General features: G+C 39.7%; 2 protein-coding genes across 2 annotated transcripts in view; one reads left to right on the plus strand and one right to left on the minus strand.

Annotated features, from left to right (window-relative positions):
• The window catches only part of LOC135699365 (accessory gland protein Acp36DE-like), a 45292-nt gene continuing 28274 nt past the window's right edge, over positions 1-17018 (plus strand). The window contains exons 1-2 of the mRNA XM_065219607.1: positions 1-331; positions 1057-1139. Coding sequence (XP_065075679.1) covers positions 1-331; positions 1057-1139 — 414 coding nt within the window. The remainder of the gene's footprint in view (positions 332-1056; positions 1140-17018) is intronic.
• e(y)2 (enhancer of yellow 2) overlaps positions 14272-17018 on the minus strand; it is a 278423-nt gene continuing 275676 nt past the window's right edge. Inside the window, exon 3 of the mRNA XM_065219632.1 lies at positions 14272-14281. The gene's annotated coding sequence lies outside the window, so the exon portion shown is untranslated. The remainder of the gene's footprint in view (positions 14282-17018) is intronic.

Genomic DNA, 17018 nt, shown 5'->3' on the forward strand with positions numbered 1-17018 from the left:
ATGTCCTACAGTGTGAATTGTGCAAGATCCTTAAGGAGTCAGAGTCAGAGTCAGAGTCAGAGTCAGAGTCAGAGTCAGAGTCAGAGTCAGAGTCAGAGTCAGAGTCAGAGTCAGAGTCAGAGTCAGAGTCAGAGTCAGAGTCAGAGTCAGAGTCAGAGTCAGAGTCAGAGTCAGAGTCAGAGTCAGAGTCAGAGTCAGAGTCAGAGTCAGAGTCAGAGTCAGAGTCAGAGTCAGAGTCAGAGTCAGAGTCAGAGTCAGAGTCAGAGTCAGAGTCAGAGTCAGAGTCAGAGTCAGAGTCAGAGTCAGAGTCAGAGTCAGAGTCAGAGTCAGAGTTAGAGGTAGAGTTAGAGTTAGAGTCAGAGTCAGAGTCAGAGTCAGAGTCAGAGAGTCAGAGAGTCAGAGAGTCAGAGAGTCAGAGAGTCAGAGAGTCAGAGAGTCAGAGAGTCAGAGAGTCAGAGAGTCAGAGAGTCAGAGAGTCAGAGAGTCAGAGAGTCAGAGAGTCAGAGAGTCAGAGAGTCAGAGAGTCAGAGAGTCAGAGAGTCAGAGAGTCAGAGAGTCAGAGAGTCAGAGAGTCAGAGAGTCAGAGAGTCAGAGAGTTAGAGAGTCAGAGAGTCAGAGAGTCAGAGAGTCAGAGAGTCAGAGAGTCAGAGAGTCAGAGAGTCAGAGAGTCAGAGAGTCAGAGAGTCAGAGAGTCAGAGAGTCAGAGAGTCAGAGAGTCAGAGAGTCAGAGAGTCAGAGAGTCAGAGAGTCAGAGAGTCAGAGAGTCAGAGAGTCAGAGAGTCAGAGAATCAGAGAGTCAGAGAGTCAGAGAGTCAGAGAGTCAGAGAGTCAGAGAGTCAGAGAGTCAGAGAGTCAGAGAGTCAGAGAGTCAGAGAGTCAGAGAGTCAGAGAGTCAGAGAGTCAGAGAGTCAGAGAGTCAGAGAGTCAGAGAGTCAGAGAGTCAGAGAGTCAGAGAGTCAGAGAGTCAGAGAGTCAGAGAGTCAGAGAGTCAGAGAGTCAGAGAGTCAGAGAGTCAGAGAGTCAGAGAGTCAGAGAGTCAGAGAGTGAGAGAGTCAGAGAGTCAGAGAGTCAGAGAGTCAGAGAGTCAGAGAGTCAGAGAGTCAGAGAGTCAGAGAGTCAGAGAGTCAGAGAGTCAGAGAGTCAGAGAGTCAGAGAGTCAGAGAGTCAGAGAGTCAGAGAGTCAGAGAGTCAGAGAGTCAGAGAGTCAGAGAGTCAGAGAGTCAGAGAGTCAGAGAGTCAGAGAGTCAGAGAGTCAGAGAGTCAGAGAGTCAGAGAGTCAGAGAGTCAGAGAGTCAGAGAGTCAGAGAGTCAGAGAGTCAGAGAGTCAGAGAGTCAGAGAGTCAGAGAGTCAGAGTCAGAGTCAGAGTCAGAGTTTTCATTAGTACCGTCTCAATGACGCGTTCATCTAGATAAAATTGATAAATAGCAGATTTTTCGCGATGGTCCCAATCTTAGATCCATAGGCCAACATTAGAGCCATTTCCCCTATTTCATTATGATACTGATTTGAATGAAAATATGGACAATAAACTACAAAAACACATTCATAAACACAATAAAATCAAACATTGCATTTTGGCAATTATGACCAGAACCCCTTATTTATTGCACGTAAAACATAGTTCTGCCTACAGAGTAGTTGATAATTAAAATACCATATCAAATCAATGTTGTTGTCGTCGTCGGTGAGATCGCCGCAGGGCTCGAAATTTAGTAACAGCAATTTGAACAAGAACTTTGTGGTAATTGTTTAGTGAAATAACGAGCTCGGTGTCCTTGTGGCGACCGATTTTGCTTACCGAGCAGAAAATTATGGGTTCAATTTCAAGCTTCTTCACATTATTGAGTTTTAGTGTAAATCGAGTTTTTTTTTCAAAATATGATACAAAGCGTAAAGTATGTCGGTTGTAGGGACGGGTACGTAAAAGAAGTGATATTTGAATTTAAGGAAAGACGCGTTGATCACAAATCCATGTTAAATCGTTCTCAAGAGTAGTTGTTGTCGTCGTTGATGAGGTCGCCATCGGGATCGAAATCTAGTAACCGCAAGTTGAATGGGAACTTGGTCGTAATTTTTTTGTGATATAAGGAGCTTGGTGGCCTTGTGGCGACCGATTTTCCTTACTGAGCAGAAAATTTAGGGTTCAATCTCAAGCTCCTTTACATTATAGAGTTGTACCATAGAGGTAACTCTAAGGCCAGAAGGTCCCGAAGAAACGTGCTCAACTTTTTGGCTCAGCTCTGGTACTATCTTCGGTCTCAAGCTAATCGATGCACCCCTCGAAACATAGGCAAATTCACGACCCCTCATTTTATCTGTCAAACTTTCCATCGAAGCAAAACAAACATAGTGTAGTACTAGAATTTTGACTAAAGTGGGGTACGTTGATCGATTTGCTTGGGACCAATAGTCTAGTCAAGTAGTGAGTCAATTTTAAGTCGTTAGTTTCCACCGGTTGGTTATACTTTAACCCTTTCGAGCCCAGATGGTCGTATATGATTGGTTCCATAAAAAAAAAGTAATAGATAGATACATACTTTCATCAGCAAAGTTGTAGTTGTGTGTGTGAACTATTCAATAATAATAGTTTATAGCCAAATTGAAAGGGCTAGATCTCCAAAGCCTTATGAAGTTATTATGTTGAAGAACAAGACTTCAATATGGACAGCGATGATATCTTTAGCAACGGCACTGCTATGTTATCCAATTTAACAATTCTAGATTAATTTGCTTGGTTGCAACATGTTCTAAGTTCTCCAAACTGTTCAGGAGCTCAGTACATTTGAACTACTGGATCAACCAAGGGCTGCGCGATGTCCTCAGTGAGAACACCGACTAAAGCATATTCATAGAGTTTTTGCGTATCACTTATTATCTATTTTGAGGTATATTATTTAGATACTCAAGGATCTTCTAATTACCTTGGAGTTCAGATCAAATGATCTTCCAGATAAACCATGATTGATTTCAGTTACGAAATAACTCCAAACAGGTTCGTAAAGGGCCTCCCTTAGCTCAGTCGGTAAAGGTACAGCTACAAAACAAGACCATGCTGGTGGTGGCTGGGTTCGATTCCCGGTCCAATCTAAGAATTTTTCGGGTTGGAAAATTTCTCGACTTTCCTGGGACATAGGGTATGATTGTACTTGCCACACAATTATACTAATGTAAATATGGTACAGGTTTCAAAAGCTCTCAATTAATAACTGTAGACGTGCATATAGAACACTAAGTTGAGAGCACGCAATAAGCTAATATGCGATAAGCAATAAACCTGAAATGCGAGGAAGAAGATGAAGATGGTTCATAGAGATTATGCGCATCATTTAGGTTTCATTTCCATGTGTATAAGATGTTCTAGGTTCTCCAAATTGTACAGGAGTTCAGCCTATTTGATCCACTGGATCAATAAGACCTCTGCGATGTCCTGACCCACCTAAACAAGTTGTGCATCATTTATAATCCCGATTGTGTTTAGGTATGTGTACTTAAATATCCGTATTCTACCAAGAAGCGTAAGTATTGATCGACCCAAAATTTAGCTGAATTCGACTCTATTTTGAACAAAATTGATTTGCTCACAAAGTTAGCAAAATTTTCCGAGCTTTTCCAAAAAAAAATCTGATCGAATATTAGGAAAATCGACGCAACTTTTACTCTGTCTAGCTGTACACTAATAGACTGTTGGTTATTCTCATATTTGAGAAATTTTTAATAGAAAAGTTCGCAAATTTCACTCATTTTGTGAGGAAATGCACTTTTTGCTAAATTGACTCAAATTCAGCTCAATTTTGAGTCAATCTAATCGTCCATGTTGAATTGATTCAATGAAAAAATACTCATGAATTTAATACAACAGCAAAAAACGTTATCTTCCATTTAATTCCACTTAATTAATTTTGGTATCCATGACAGATACGTATTTCGACTACAATGTGCAGTCTTCATCAGTGTCATTCCCACTAAAGAACTTATCAAAATCTAACCCCCTTAAGTACTCATCCCATAGGTAAAAAAGTCAAGATCACAGGTATAAAAATGAAACTTGATAAGTTCTTTAGTGGGAATGACACTGATGAAAACTGCACATTGTAGTCGAAATACGCATTCTGCTAACAACCCAATTTCATTACTGCACTCATGAATTATTAACATGTGTATATTTCCTTGCAAAATTGTACCATTCCAATTCAAATTTCGGACGATTCAAATTTCGGACACTTTCATTTTTAATTTAATATTACATCCAGTTAGAAACAAAGTAATAATGTTAGATGATCGTGGAGGGCACTAGTCAAAAAAAATTAAAATTTACAAGACATGTGGATCATATTCGACCGAGATAATCAACTTTTAAAAGTGTCCGAAATTCGAGTTTAAGTGTCCGAAATTTGAATCGGCACGGTACATTGTAAACGGAAAAATCTAAAACACGCCCTCAGAACCAGTTTTCGAGCAAATTTGTTGTTTTGATGTTCAATCTTTACAATAGCTACGTTACAACGAAGGAAAAGTTACGCAGTGATTTTATATGGTTTGAAAGTATTTTCAGCAAATTATGCAACCCATTTAGAGCAGAAACACGTGATGCACGTTTGTCCCAGTTTTGAAGATAACATCAGCTAACACACAACCCATTAGTACGGTACGAGTGTGACCGAGTACGATTAAAGTCCAGTTTCTATTTCCATTTCATGACACGTATAAGTAGGGTCCCCTTCGTCATTCCAACCTGCTTTAATTAACGATTGACTTTGAAACGCGTTGACTTCAGCTTAAGAGACCAGCATGGCGCTGTACTAAAAATTTACGCCGTGGTGGTTTCAGTTGATAGTAGGATTTTACTTAAATGCTGCAGTGATCGCCTAAAACGAAAGACACTAATTGTTGACACCTTGTGGCAGCGTGTTTTTTTATTTCAATCAGCAGGCATTCATATTTCGCTTAACTGTTTCGCTATTTCGTGATCATCAGCTAACCACGAGGAATTTGGTCCTAAACGCTCTGGTCTTTAGTTTCCTACATATTCATGGCTTCTCAAGTCTTACCAATAACTTTTCAACAACCTGCCATAAAACAATCAAATGAGCAGGTCATCACCTTTCATCATTTTTTTAGCTGAACCTCTTCCACGCTTCCATCACAAGAAGCTGTTTATAACTTCATAATGGTGCAATTTTGTTTTCAATGCAAATAAGAGCAATTCACGTTTCATGACTTTCCAACCGGCAAACGCCATCACTTCAAGCAAAAAGTCTGAGAAGCACAAACAGTAGAGAGGAAACAAGTCACAGAGAGGTCAGGCGAAATAGAGCTCGCAGACCTTCTACCAGTGAGCTACTTCCCCACCGGTGTGTGTGTGTGCCGTTCGCGAATTCATTTTCACGCAGAGCTGTAATTATTACGCTCCAAGCGTTTCCTCCTAGCACCCCACGCTAGTGCTGCATTAGAAGTACCTAGGTACTACCCCGGCAGAGGTTGCGATAGACTTGTCATACGATGGAATATGACAACCAATCCAAAAAATGTCGACAGTGCCCAACAAAACTAACTTTGACGACTTTGACGATGATGTACGAAATGGCTAAGTGAAAGTTGATGAATTTCCTATATTTGTCTATTATTTAATGCGGTGTCGTCCGTGTCCATGGCTCGTCGCTCAGGAATTTGCCTGCCAGAGTGAAAACGTCGATTGCTGCCACACACAAAGCAATTGACACACTGCTACTAGCCATTTGTCGTTTTGCTTTAAAAAATTGCTTCATTCATGCCATCGTCGCCGGCGTCGTCGCACGTAGTTGCACTTCAATTTAATCTTACGACACTTTGGCAACCTGTCGTCGCATTGTGGGTCTTCCATTTTCAACCGTTGCGCCGCTGTGGGTCACACGATTGAGCGCATTGTGCAAAACTCCCCGGTTCGGGCTTCGGATCGATCCGGACGTGGTTAAGTACGTTTGCAACTCCCTCGCACTTTGGGGCGAAATCTATCGGCGAAGAACTTCAGATCAATTTCCTTCAAACAGCACGAATATCGTTTCTGCTGCGAAACTCAATCACGGTTGGTTTTCTTGCCAATTGCCATCTCAATTGCCTCGGGAGCGGAGGTTATGCAACTTGCTTCGAAACATTCCTACGGTGACGATCACGAAGAAGATGCCTGATGGTGATGGGAAGGGTTTAATTCGAGAAAATCGCTGTTTCCATTTCTCTGCGCCAGGTGTGATGATGCAAACAACTGTTGGCTGCCTGTCTCGAAAGGGCTTGACACGGATTTTTTTTCTCTTGCTCTCTTGTAAACGGTGCTGTAATTTGTTTCAATCGCTGCAAGTGTTGCGTTGAACTGGTTTTGTTAAGAAGAAGAGCGTTCCGCGAATGGAGGACTCTTCAGTTGGAACCGTAGATCTACGGAGGCTTTGTTTTGATCACCTTAATCATCCATGCACCCGTAAAAGCATAACTGTACTATGTGCATCAATTGGGAACCAAGAAAAAATGGGACGGGTGGGATCAAGTCCTGGAAATTATTGACGATTGAATACCACATCACCCAACAACCACTACGATTATTTCAATAAATTTGCTGGATTTTGTTTTTTAAATGTTGTATTCATTAGGTATAAGCAAGATGAAAGGTTAATCTTTAAACACAATTATAACCTGGGTCAAAAGAATTAAATTTTCATTAATTTTTACCCTGGATTTAACGAATTTGAATGACATGTAATAAAATGCAAAGGAACCTGGACCTATGGACCGCAGCATCTAATAATAAAATCAGAATTGGCATGACTGCCCTGCTAAAGACATTCCAGGAACCATCCTCTCGCCATCGACGACATTTTCCGCGCTAACCATTGCGCACTTCATTTCGAAATCCAAATATCAAATTACTGCCATTTCAAAAACCCCACAACCAAATTTCTTGCAACAACCTCCAAACATCCATAAAATGATGGAAATTATGTAACAGCAGGTTGTCTTCTATAATTCCGGAACCATTCTGGAGATATTCCGACATCCACTGGGGTCCCACCGCACCGTGGCTGGCCTCCATACAAAAGTCGAACAAAACCTCAAACATTGCCGTAAATTATTGAAATTGATAGGCTAAGGAAATGTTGCTATGCTGAATCCATTTTTGACATTGAAATTCACTTAAATTGAGTGTTTTCACTTGTAAAGTTGTTGTAGAAGTATGAAAATATGGGGGAAATGGCTCTAATGTTGAGCTATGGATCTAAGATCAGCTATTTATCAATTTTATCTAGAAGAACGCGTCATTAGGATGGTACTAATGGATATTTTCCCTATTGAATTTATATATGGGCCCAAATTAGGGGCATTTAGGCCGACATTACATCCATTTCCCCTACTTATATTAATGTGCCATCCCGATAATGCACAGTGGGTCAGGAATTAAATCTATCAGGATAAAATTAATAACACTTTGTTATTGCATCCAATTGAGTTGACGTCTTGAGTGAAGTTCCTTTGATTAATTAGGACTACAATTTGGTGGAGAAAAATAGTTCAAGCATTGGTCGCAAAGATGGCGAAGCGATACAAACTTTTTTATTTCACAAGATAAAGGGTTTGTTCCCAAGTAACATTTTAAGTTTTATTAAATGTTACAAAGCTGCAATAAAACAACTTTTATAAAACCCTGGTCAAGGCTGTTTTGCCATTGATGTATCCACCAAAATGTCATAAGGACTGGAATCTGTCTAGTTGGCCCATCCTGGAAAAGGTTCTGACATATGTATTCTCGGAGCTCTTCAAGATTGATTTACTGCATGAAGGTTATATGACGAATGCATTGAGAACCATTTGAAAACCTTATTGAAGCTACAAAAAAAGCTATTTGGCAACAATAAAACCCATTCTTGAGCCGTTTTCCCTAGCTGCTAGCTTAATGCACTAGAAACCAGCAATCAAGATAGAAAAGAATTCATTGTTATCATTCGATCTTATCGAAATAACTAACAATAACTGATCGTATAAAAATCATATTGAATCACCAAAATTATTTAAATAGTTCTCATAAAGTGGCCTAGTTTTAGGTGCCAAATTAAATCGTATGTGAAATGTACGTACTAACACCGAAAAAAATTAGTCCGCCCTCGGAAAACGTCGATTTCACTAATTATTTTATATTTAAGTAAAAACAAAATTATTCTTAAGATCGATCATCAAGCTTAGCCAAGATTTTTTTTTTAGGATTTTTTTTTATTATAGTCACTTTAACGCTTTTGGGTCATTCGCGACTTGTCCGGGGGTGAGATTTGAACTCGTGACTTTGGCGTGAGAGGTATGGGTGCTAGCCTCTACGCCGGAGTCGCCCCCTTTTTTAAAGATTTTTGCATTTGAAATATTTGCTTATTACTAAATTGACTAAAATAAAATTATATCCAAAGAAATGTAGATTGAAAATCGAAGATTGTGAAAAACCAACAAAACGATTGTAATATGGCGGAGGCATAAAAGTTGATTTTCATAGACCATTTGTGAAAAAGTTGTTTTGCATTCAAGAAATCCCTAAAACATTCAAAAGGTTTTAAAAAGAGTTTTACGAAGAAAACTGTACTGTATTTATCTAAAGCAATTCGGTTTGATCCTAACCCGTCCAGATTTATGGCAGCATTTATGGAGGAGCTGCCAGCAAAAGATTAAACGTCAAAGTTTGTTTATCTTCACACCTGGAAAAAAAATCATGTTAATTTAGGTGCTCTGAGACTGACATATACGAGCGTCAATTTTGACATAAAATTGAGTCATAATAGACGAGAAATTCAGCTCAATCAAACGTACTTTTCATCGAGTAACGAACTTTTCAGTTTTGGAGCACTTAATTTTACATGACATGTTTGTTTACGTCTCATCCTTTATGTCAAAGATGGATTACGTCACGTGTAAAATTAGTTATTTTTAAGTGTGTTTCTATAGTTGCGCTGTGCGCTCCAACGTTCTTCCAGGCAATGGATTGAACTCAGAAAGTGTGCGATACTGTTGTATTATATTTAGCATTTCGAACAGCTTGTTCCAGAAGAAGCTCCCCTTCTTCCGGGTGGTTCCCGAAGTGCACCATCAAACGACGCAGGAATGGAAACATTGTTGATGAGTTGACCCTTTGGCCGAATGAAATCGCTGATTTCTGCTAACTGGCAGTTTGGTAGTTTGCTGTCGGTACTGATCCAAGTAATTCCGATTATCACCTATTGGTACCGGTTCAGCCGGACGTGTTCGTTCTTCTAAAGAGGTAAATTTTGCTGAAATCGACTTCCCTTCGATCATTAGAATCGCTTGAATTTTTCATCCTACTTCGTCTATCCTTCGAGATTTCCTTGTCATAAATTTTGGTTTTCTCCACTATGAGGATCCATATCTTTTAAGTTCAATGTGTAAACAGAATAATTGTGGATTTTATGATACACTTTAAAAAGACTGTAATGCATTAAAATATTCCTTTTGTTCTCATTTAAAATCTCATGATTTAATGGTTGATTTTATCATGAAAGAACACTTTTATAGATTTTTTGATCAAGGCATTAATAAACAATTGCTGATGATGTCTATGATTGAATTACAGAACAGTTTTATGGAGGGATTGAGAACTGCTTTAAATGTATCTTCAACTTTCTCGCCAGACTATAAAAGGTTTTTGAAACAGCAAAAAGCTGAATTACTGTACAGCAATGTTTTACACTTTCAAATGCTGTATTTAAACAAAATGGATGGTTCATTACCATTATAACACCATCATAAATTAGCGTGGATGCCAAATGGTTGCTGAATTGTTACTTGGGTTGTCTACTGCAAAGTTGTAAAACCTAGAGTTTTATGAAAAGTTGCACAAGACATAAAAGTTTTACTGCCTGTTGTGATAAATTCGGTATCATCGAAGCAAACTCGCTTTTTGTGGTGCAAGTAAGCTCAAAGCCGAAAGGGTTATTTATTTTTAGAATACATGTCATATCACGAATTTGACAAAAAATGACGGGTTATTGAATAAAAAGATTATAAATCAATGTTATGCACAATTATACTAAAATAATATATATTTCAGATGATAATTGAAGATGATAGATGAAGACAAGGAAAACAAAGAAAGAACATAAAAATGGAAGTAAGGGCTGCCAGCAGATGAATCAAGAGGTATTCGAAACAAAATTGGTAAGAAATGTCCATTAAAATTGATTTAATACAGATGAAAAAATTTCAAAACTATATACATGCCAGATTTGGAAATAATAGTTTTTGAATCTGGAAGTGTGTTTATGATACCATTATCCATTTGATAAAGGTAGAGTAAACATGCGGGGCTTATTGTAAGTAAAAGTGACCTCGGAGTGGTCGTGAATTACCAGGCATTCTGAAATGGGTCACTGGAGCTGCAATAGAGCTAACACCTTCTAACTCCCGGACTAAACCTGCTTTAAATTAAGAGTAATAAAAAGCAGTTTTCTTCCATAATAACACTGCCGGACAGTGGGGGTTGGATTGTACACACACACACACACACATGTCATATCACGAATTTGACAATTACTTACATTTAGTCTCCGAAATCGAATGATTCTAGACAAAAAATTACAAATATCAATTAAATCTAGATTTATGGTGGATAGATATAATTTTAGTATAATATAAATATAAGATTTACATTTAAGTTACTTTAAGTTCAACTCCTCGTCACATTAGATCCCGACTGCAACTCACTTCTTTAGCCTATTGTTGGACAAGATGATTGTTCCTTACTTGTATGCGTGTGAGTGAGTAGCGCATTCGAAGCTGCACTTATCATCGAAATGCCCTACTTCTGTTCGAGGGGTGTTCGTCCCTTACATTCCCCTTCTCGTGTCTCCAGAACTATCGCTTCGGCGTCACTGCTCGGATCTACGTCTAGCACGGCTAGTTTTACTACTGGTCGTCTTAAAATACCGGTAGATATGTATCTGTACATCCACCCATCGTACTGTACCATCTTTTCCTGGGTATGTTCGTACAACTCATCCCCTTTGCCACCGGTTTCGTGCATTTTCATCAACTAAGACGACTAACTCACCCTCTTTCATAGTTTTGACGTTATGAAACCACTTTGTTCTTTTGCTAATAGTCGGCAGATATTCTCTGATCCAGCGTCGCCAGAAGTTGTCCAGCGTGTGTTGAATCATGTTCCAGCTACTCCGTATTGCAGATCTTTCATCCACGGGCTGTTTAACTGGCTATCGTACTCCATCGGATTCGGGCTCAAGGATTCGTGTTCAGCAGTCTCTAGTGGGATGAAGGTCAACGGTCGGGAATTGACCATATGCTCTGCCTCGACGAGCATGGTTACGAACGACTATTCGTCAAGTATGCGTTCGGTAGGAAGTGCTCCCCGAGCAGTCTTCACTGAGCGAACCATCCTCAACCCAGCATCCCTCCCTGTGCGGAGCCGCTGGTGGATTGAATCTCCATCGTGTGTTGGTGCGGTGAAGGTGCTGCATAGCTGCTGTTTGATCGTTCGTATTTCCTCAGTTAGTTCTTTGTTTGCTCCCACAAAGTTGGTTCCGTTGTCTGTGTAAAGCACCTCTACGGGCTACAAACTGTCGAATCGCTTTCTTGCACGAATCCGTCGACAAGGTGGCAGGTATCTTCAGATATAATGCTCTGATAGTCAAGCACGTGAAGAGAACGACCCACCGCTTCACTGGTCGACGCAATATTCTGATCGTGTATGGCCCGAAGTAATCAATTCCAACCATGCTACATGGACAGCAGAATGGCATTAATCTGGCTTTTGGAAGAGATCCCATTCTACGTGCAACCGGGACGGCTTTGTACACACGGCACCATGCCCATTGTTTCCTCACCAGACGCACCAGCACCCTCAACTTCGGTATCCAAAACTTCTGCCTGATCTCATTTACCATGGTCTCGTCGTTCGCATGTTGAAACTTTCGATGATACGAATCCAACAGCAGTTTAGTGATACGACTATCTCGCGGTAATATAATTGGGTTTCTGGCATCGTAATCAATAAAGTCAGCTGCTTGGATGCGACCGTCAACACGGAGCACGTTGAACTCGTCAATCGCAAACACCGTTCAGCTTTCTGCAGCTCGTCCATTGGCAATTCATTCAGCTGCAATGGAGTTTTCTTATACAACCGCATCCGATTATCGATGTATCGCAGAACATATGCAACACTTCGTATTAGCCGGTCCCATCGCGAGAATCGTTCGACTTTCACCATCGGTTCAATGAAAAGATGCTTGCAAACAAGGCAGGACGAGGTTCTACGGTTTTCGGTTCGATTTCGTCGCGGTAATTCCTCGGCCACTCTTGCTCGTTGTCGTATAGGAACTCAGGTCCACGCAACCATCGGCTGTCAGGTTCGAAGGATGGTCCCTTCCCCCACTTTGTGACTTCATCGGCCACGTTGAGCTTCGTTGGTATCCACTGTCATTCTTCTACCGACGATAAGCTGAGAATCTCATTGATCCGAAACGCAACGAATTGCCGGTAGCGGCGTGCGTCTGACTTAATCCAGGCGTTGTTTGTCGATGAATCATTCCAAAAACAGGTACGTTGAATCTTCAACGAATGCTTCTCCTCGATCGTCTTCCTTAGACGAGCTCCAAGTACCGCCGCCAGTGTTGCAACCTTCGTTTTTGAGAATACCACCAAGGAACATCTAACATGACAGTTGTCAACTACTCGGAAGTAGGCAACTGCTGCGAAGGCTTGCTCACTAGCAACGACGAAAATGTAGAGCTCCAGGGATCTGTAGCAATTGGAACTATAACCTAGGAAATAGCAACGATTGACTTTGATCTGTCGTTGGAAACAGTGGCTTGCTGTACTCTGGAAGATGAACACTTGTTAATCTTCCAGAGTACAGCACGTCACTGTTTCCAACGACAGCAAATCTCCCTGGGAACTTTATCATCCCACTCTATCTTGGACCTCCAGACATCCTGTACAAGAACCTTTACATTAATAACAAAGGCTGCCACGATGCCTAGAGGGAAACCAAACCATTCCCAGGATCCATTTAATCCCTGTCTCTTTGTCTGCTGCGAAACACTTAACGGAACTGGGATTCACTTCGCCGATTTTGTACCATACCAGTCCCATATGGAAAAAAATAGACATTGAGAAAATGGCCGTCAAAGTTGCGAAGTGAAATTCCCTTCCAAATATTTTAAAAATCCTAGAAAATGTATTGATATTTTTTTAAAACTAAAATCAGTTGCAGCTTTATCGCTGAAAATCTGCTATTATCAATTTTATGTAGATGAACGCGTCATTGGGACGGTACTAATGGATATTTTTGGTTGCTATTGAAAATTTAGTGGATTGCTGAATTTATGTATGGGCCCAAATAAGGGGCATTTAGGCCGACATTACTCCATTTCCCCCATTTCCCTGCGCTTCGGTCGGGCGTCGTTGTGCCAATTTGGTCGTGGTACATTTTGGGTATGTGAGAGTAATTGCAGTTGGATCAAAAGTGCCTGAGAAAAATGCAAGTACTTTCGCAGATTACCCGAAGTTGCGATAGTGAAGGTATGATCACAGTCAAGCAGACATAACACTCTTAAAACGTTCATCGAAATCGCTTTTAACTGTCAATTTAAATGTTTCTTAGTTGGTAGTACCGCCACTTGTTGTGCACATAATCAATTACCTAGCATTTGACGTTTACACACTACAATCATCTGTTGAGTGTATTGCCCATCAAAGTATATACTATAGATGGCGTTCAATGTTCAATGTCCCAGATCACCATGGCAAGATAGTGGACATATAATGAATATAGTGGACATGAAACCGACCACATCAACCAACGAGGATGGAGGGAACATCGAACCAGGAACGGAAATTAGTGCGGATTTATCTCCCTAAGAAAACAAGAAAACCCCGGAAAAGGCGGAATCATGTTTGAACCAACCAAGGACGATCTACGGAAGGAAATTGCCGGTGAAGCACAGAATGCAATACGAAGCGTTAGAGAAACACTCCAAGGGATTCCAAAAGAAGCAATTAACGGCGGCGGAAGAGCAGAATATGGTGAGAGCTGTCCAAATTAAATATCAAAATTAAACTAAATACATGCCAGGTTTGAAAATAATATTTTCGAACCTGGAAGTGTGTATATATTACCAATATCCATTTGATAACGGTGATGCATACATGCGGGGCTTATTGTGAGTGAAAGTAACCTCGGAATGGGCATGACTCTCCAGACATTCTCAAATGGGTTGCTGGATCTGCAATAGAGCTATCACCACCTAACTTTAGCAAGGACTAAAGCTGTCTGCAATGACCATAAATGCGACATTGTAGAGAGAGTTCTTCCATAATAACACTGGCGGCCAGTGGGGGTTAGAGGGAGAACACACACAAATACACACACACACACACACACACACACACACACACACACACACACACACACACACACACACACACACACACACACACGCACGCACACACACACACACACACACACACACACACACACACACACACACACACACACACACACACACACACACACACACACACAAACACACACACACAAACACACACACACAAACACACACACACACACACACACACACACAAACAAACACACACATTACTCCATTTCCCCCATTTCAATTAGAATCAAATAATATATTATATTTAAACAAATGCAGCTCAAATTATTTGGTTCCGGGTCATTTAACCGACTGCCGTTTGATCGAATGGGTCGTTTGGCCGAATGCCGAACAACAAAGAACTGCTCATGTTTGCAAGAAGGTAAAATCTCCAATTTTGACGTAGGACTACGTCTGTGATTTATATATAGGGGTACACTTAGTGAAAACCAAAAATGGAACATGTTACAAAATTATGAAAGATTTTTAACGATAATCACTCAGCTGCCCCTGGACCAATTTCAACAATTTTATCACCAAACGATCAGAAATATTTCTACGCGTCTGTAAAATTTGAGACTTTATAATTTTTCAAAATGTCACTATTGAAAATTGTACGAATGATAATAAAAATTAGCACACCTTTGCAGGACCACCATAAATCTGTAAAAGATTATTTTTTGGTCCTTTTCCAATATCATCAATCGGATGTCAGTTCCCATATATCTTAAGAGCTGGAATTAGGAAGTAACAGTTTTTGTAAACAATTATTTCTTCCGATGATGTCTTGGAAGTCAAGGCTCGGCCACGCAAATCTACATCGCCATCAGATAGGATAAGACTTCCCCTACCAGACGGTAATGTTGGTTTGTGGGGGCGAATTCCTAAAAAAAATATCGAGAAATTGTACCTATCCATCTGATACTTAAAGGAGTTCGAATGGTGAAAACTAGCAGTTGGTCACAAAAATTGCTTACTATCGCATACATCTTGAAATATATAAGGATTTGAAAGGAAATAAGTGCACAACGCATGAAAACAGAAATCTAATTTTACACAGTTTGACCGAACTTAACTATTTGAATGATTTAAAAACGTTCACTGACAGGCTATCATTATTAGAGATATTAGAGAAAAAAAGCATCGATCAGCTCTCATTAGAATGGTGGGTTGTGATTTAGAAACTATTGTAAAGCTGGTAGATGAGTTTGTCTCATTTTTCTGTTTGAAATTGACAAATCTGATTCCGCACATTTTTTAAATGCCTTTAAATGATGCTTATTTCTGTATTTGTGTGGGGTTTTCCCTTAATTTGTTTTCGGTCGATCTTGTTTTCTGTGCTGAGCACCAATGCTACCGAAACCAAAAAGGCAGCTCTCACACCTGGACCCTACCTATCGACCCATCAACTCATGAACCGGGAACCAACGGCTTTACTTCCCTTCCGGAAGGTGTGATCAGAGATATTATGCCTCAGAACATCCCGGATTCGCCAACTGGGATTGAACTCAGGCCTGCTGGGGTGAGATCCCGCTTACCACTACACCACTGGTGCCGCTATATTTGAGTGGTTAACATATCTGACAGTAGGCTATGGAGTTTTGACTGCAAACCAAAAATGAAAAGGAGCTGCTCCTATTTTTAATAATAAAGTCGATAAAATTAGTACCCCATTTAAATTTTTATTTATTATTCAATTATTTTTAACAAAAATATATTATAAAAAATAATTGCAAAGAATTAAATTGATGAAGCAAAAGCTTGAGTTAAAAGTATACTAAATTTATTTTACCTTCATTTATTCAGGGAATAAGTGATAGAAAATTAATTTCCAACCCTATTCATGCTCCTAATCAAAAATTAGAAGAAATATTAATTAAAGAAGCTTAAACCAGTATGTTTCTTCGCAAAAGTTATTTATTTAATGCATTTGCATAAGAGAAAAATATATCATCATATGGTTGTAAGCAAAAAAAACCGAAACAGAAACAAAAAAAAAACATATTTTCAACATTTTTTTCTTTAACTCCAAATAACTCTGAACCAGTAGGCTGTGGAAATTTTACGTTTTGAAAAGAGTTGTTCATTTTGTCAAGATAAACAACTTTGCCGAAGACATCAAGTCTCCAAAACGTCAGAGAAAGAAGTTAGATTGTGGCGCCATCTTTGCGGAAAAGTTTTGAACTATTTGTTTATGTCAATAGATGGTTCTTATTATGATGAAAAAATTTGCCCAAGACACCTAGTCGCGGAAATGCTTCGTTTCGGAGTTATAAAGTGCATTCCTGGCCCAGTGTGCATTGGAACGATTCCAGACAACCACAAGTCGTATAAAAATGTAAATAACCACCGTTTATGTCAACACCGCGTATAAGTATGACATACTTCGCATTATCTTTAAGTTAAATCGTATAGCATGCAAATTTCGACCTATATTCGATGATTCATTTTTCTATCGTACTGTATAACAAATAAAATCGGATTACACTGTAAATCTATTCAAATTCAGTTTGTTATTACAGATTTAATCGTATATGATGTCACATCAAATCGCTTAAAAAAATTGCACCTATTTGGCCTCCACTTTTGTAGGTATAAGCCTTTTTTTT

This window comes from Ochlerotatus camptorhynchus, unplaced genomic scaffold (genome assembly GCF_037179485.1).
Source record: "Ochlerotatus camptorhynchus isolate MF236.1 unplaced genomic scaffold, CSIRO-AGI_Acam_v1.1 ptg000107l, whole genome shotgun sequence".
Classification (NCBI taxonomy): Eukaryota; Metazoa; Arthropoda; class Insecta; order Diptera; family Culicidae; genus Ochlerotatus; species Ochlerotatus camptorhynchus.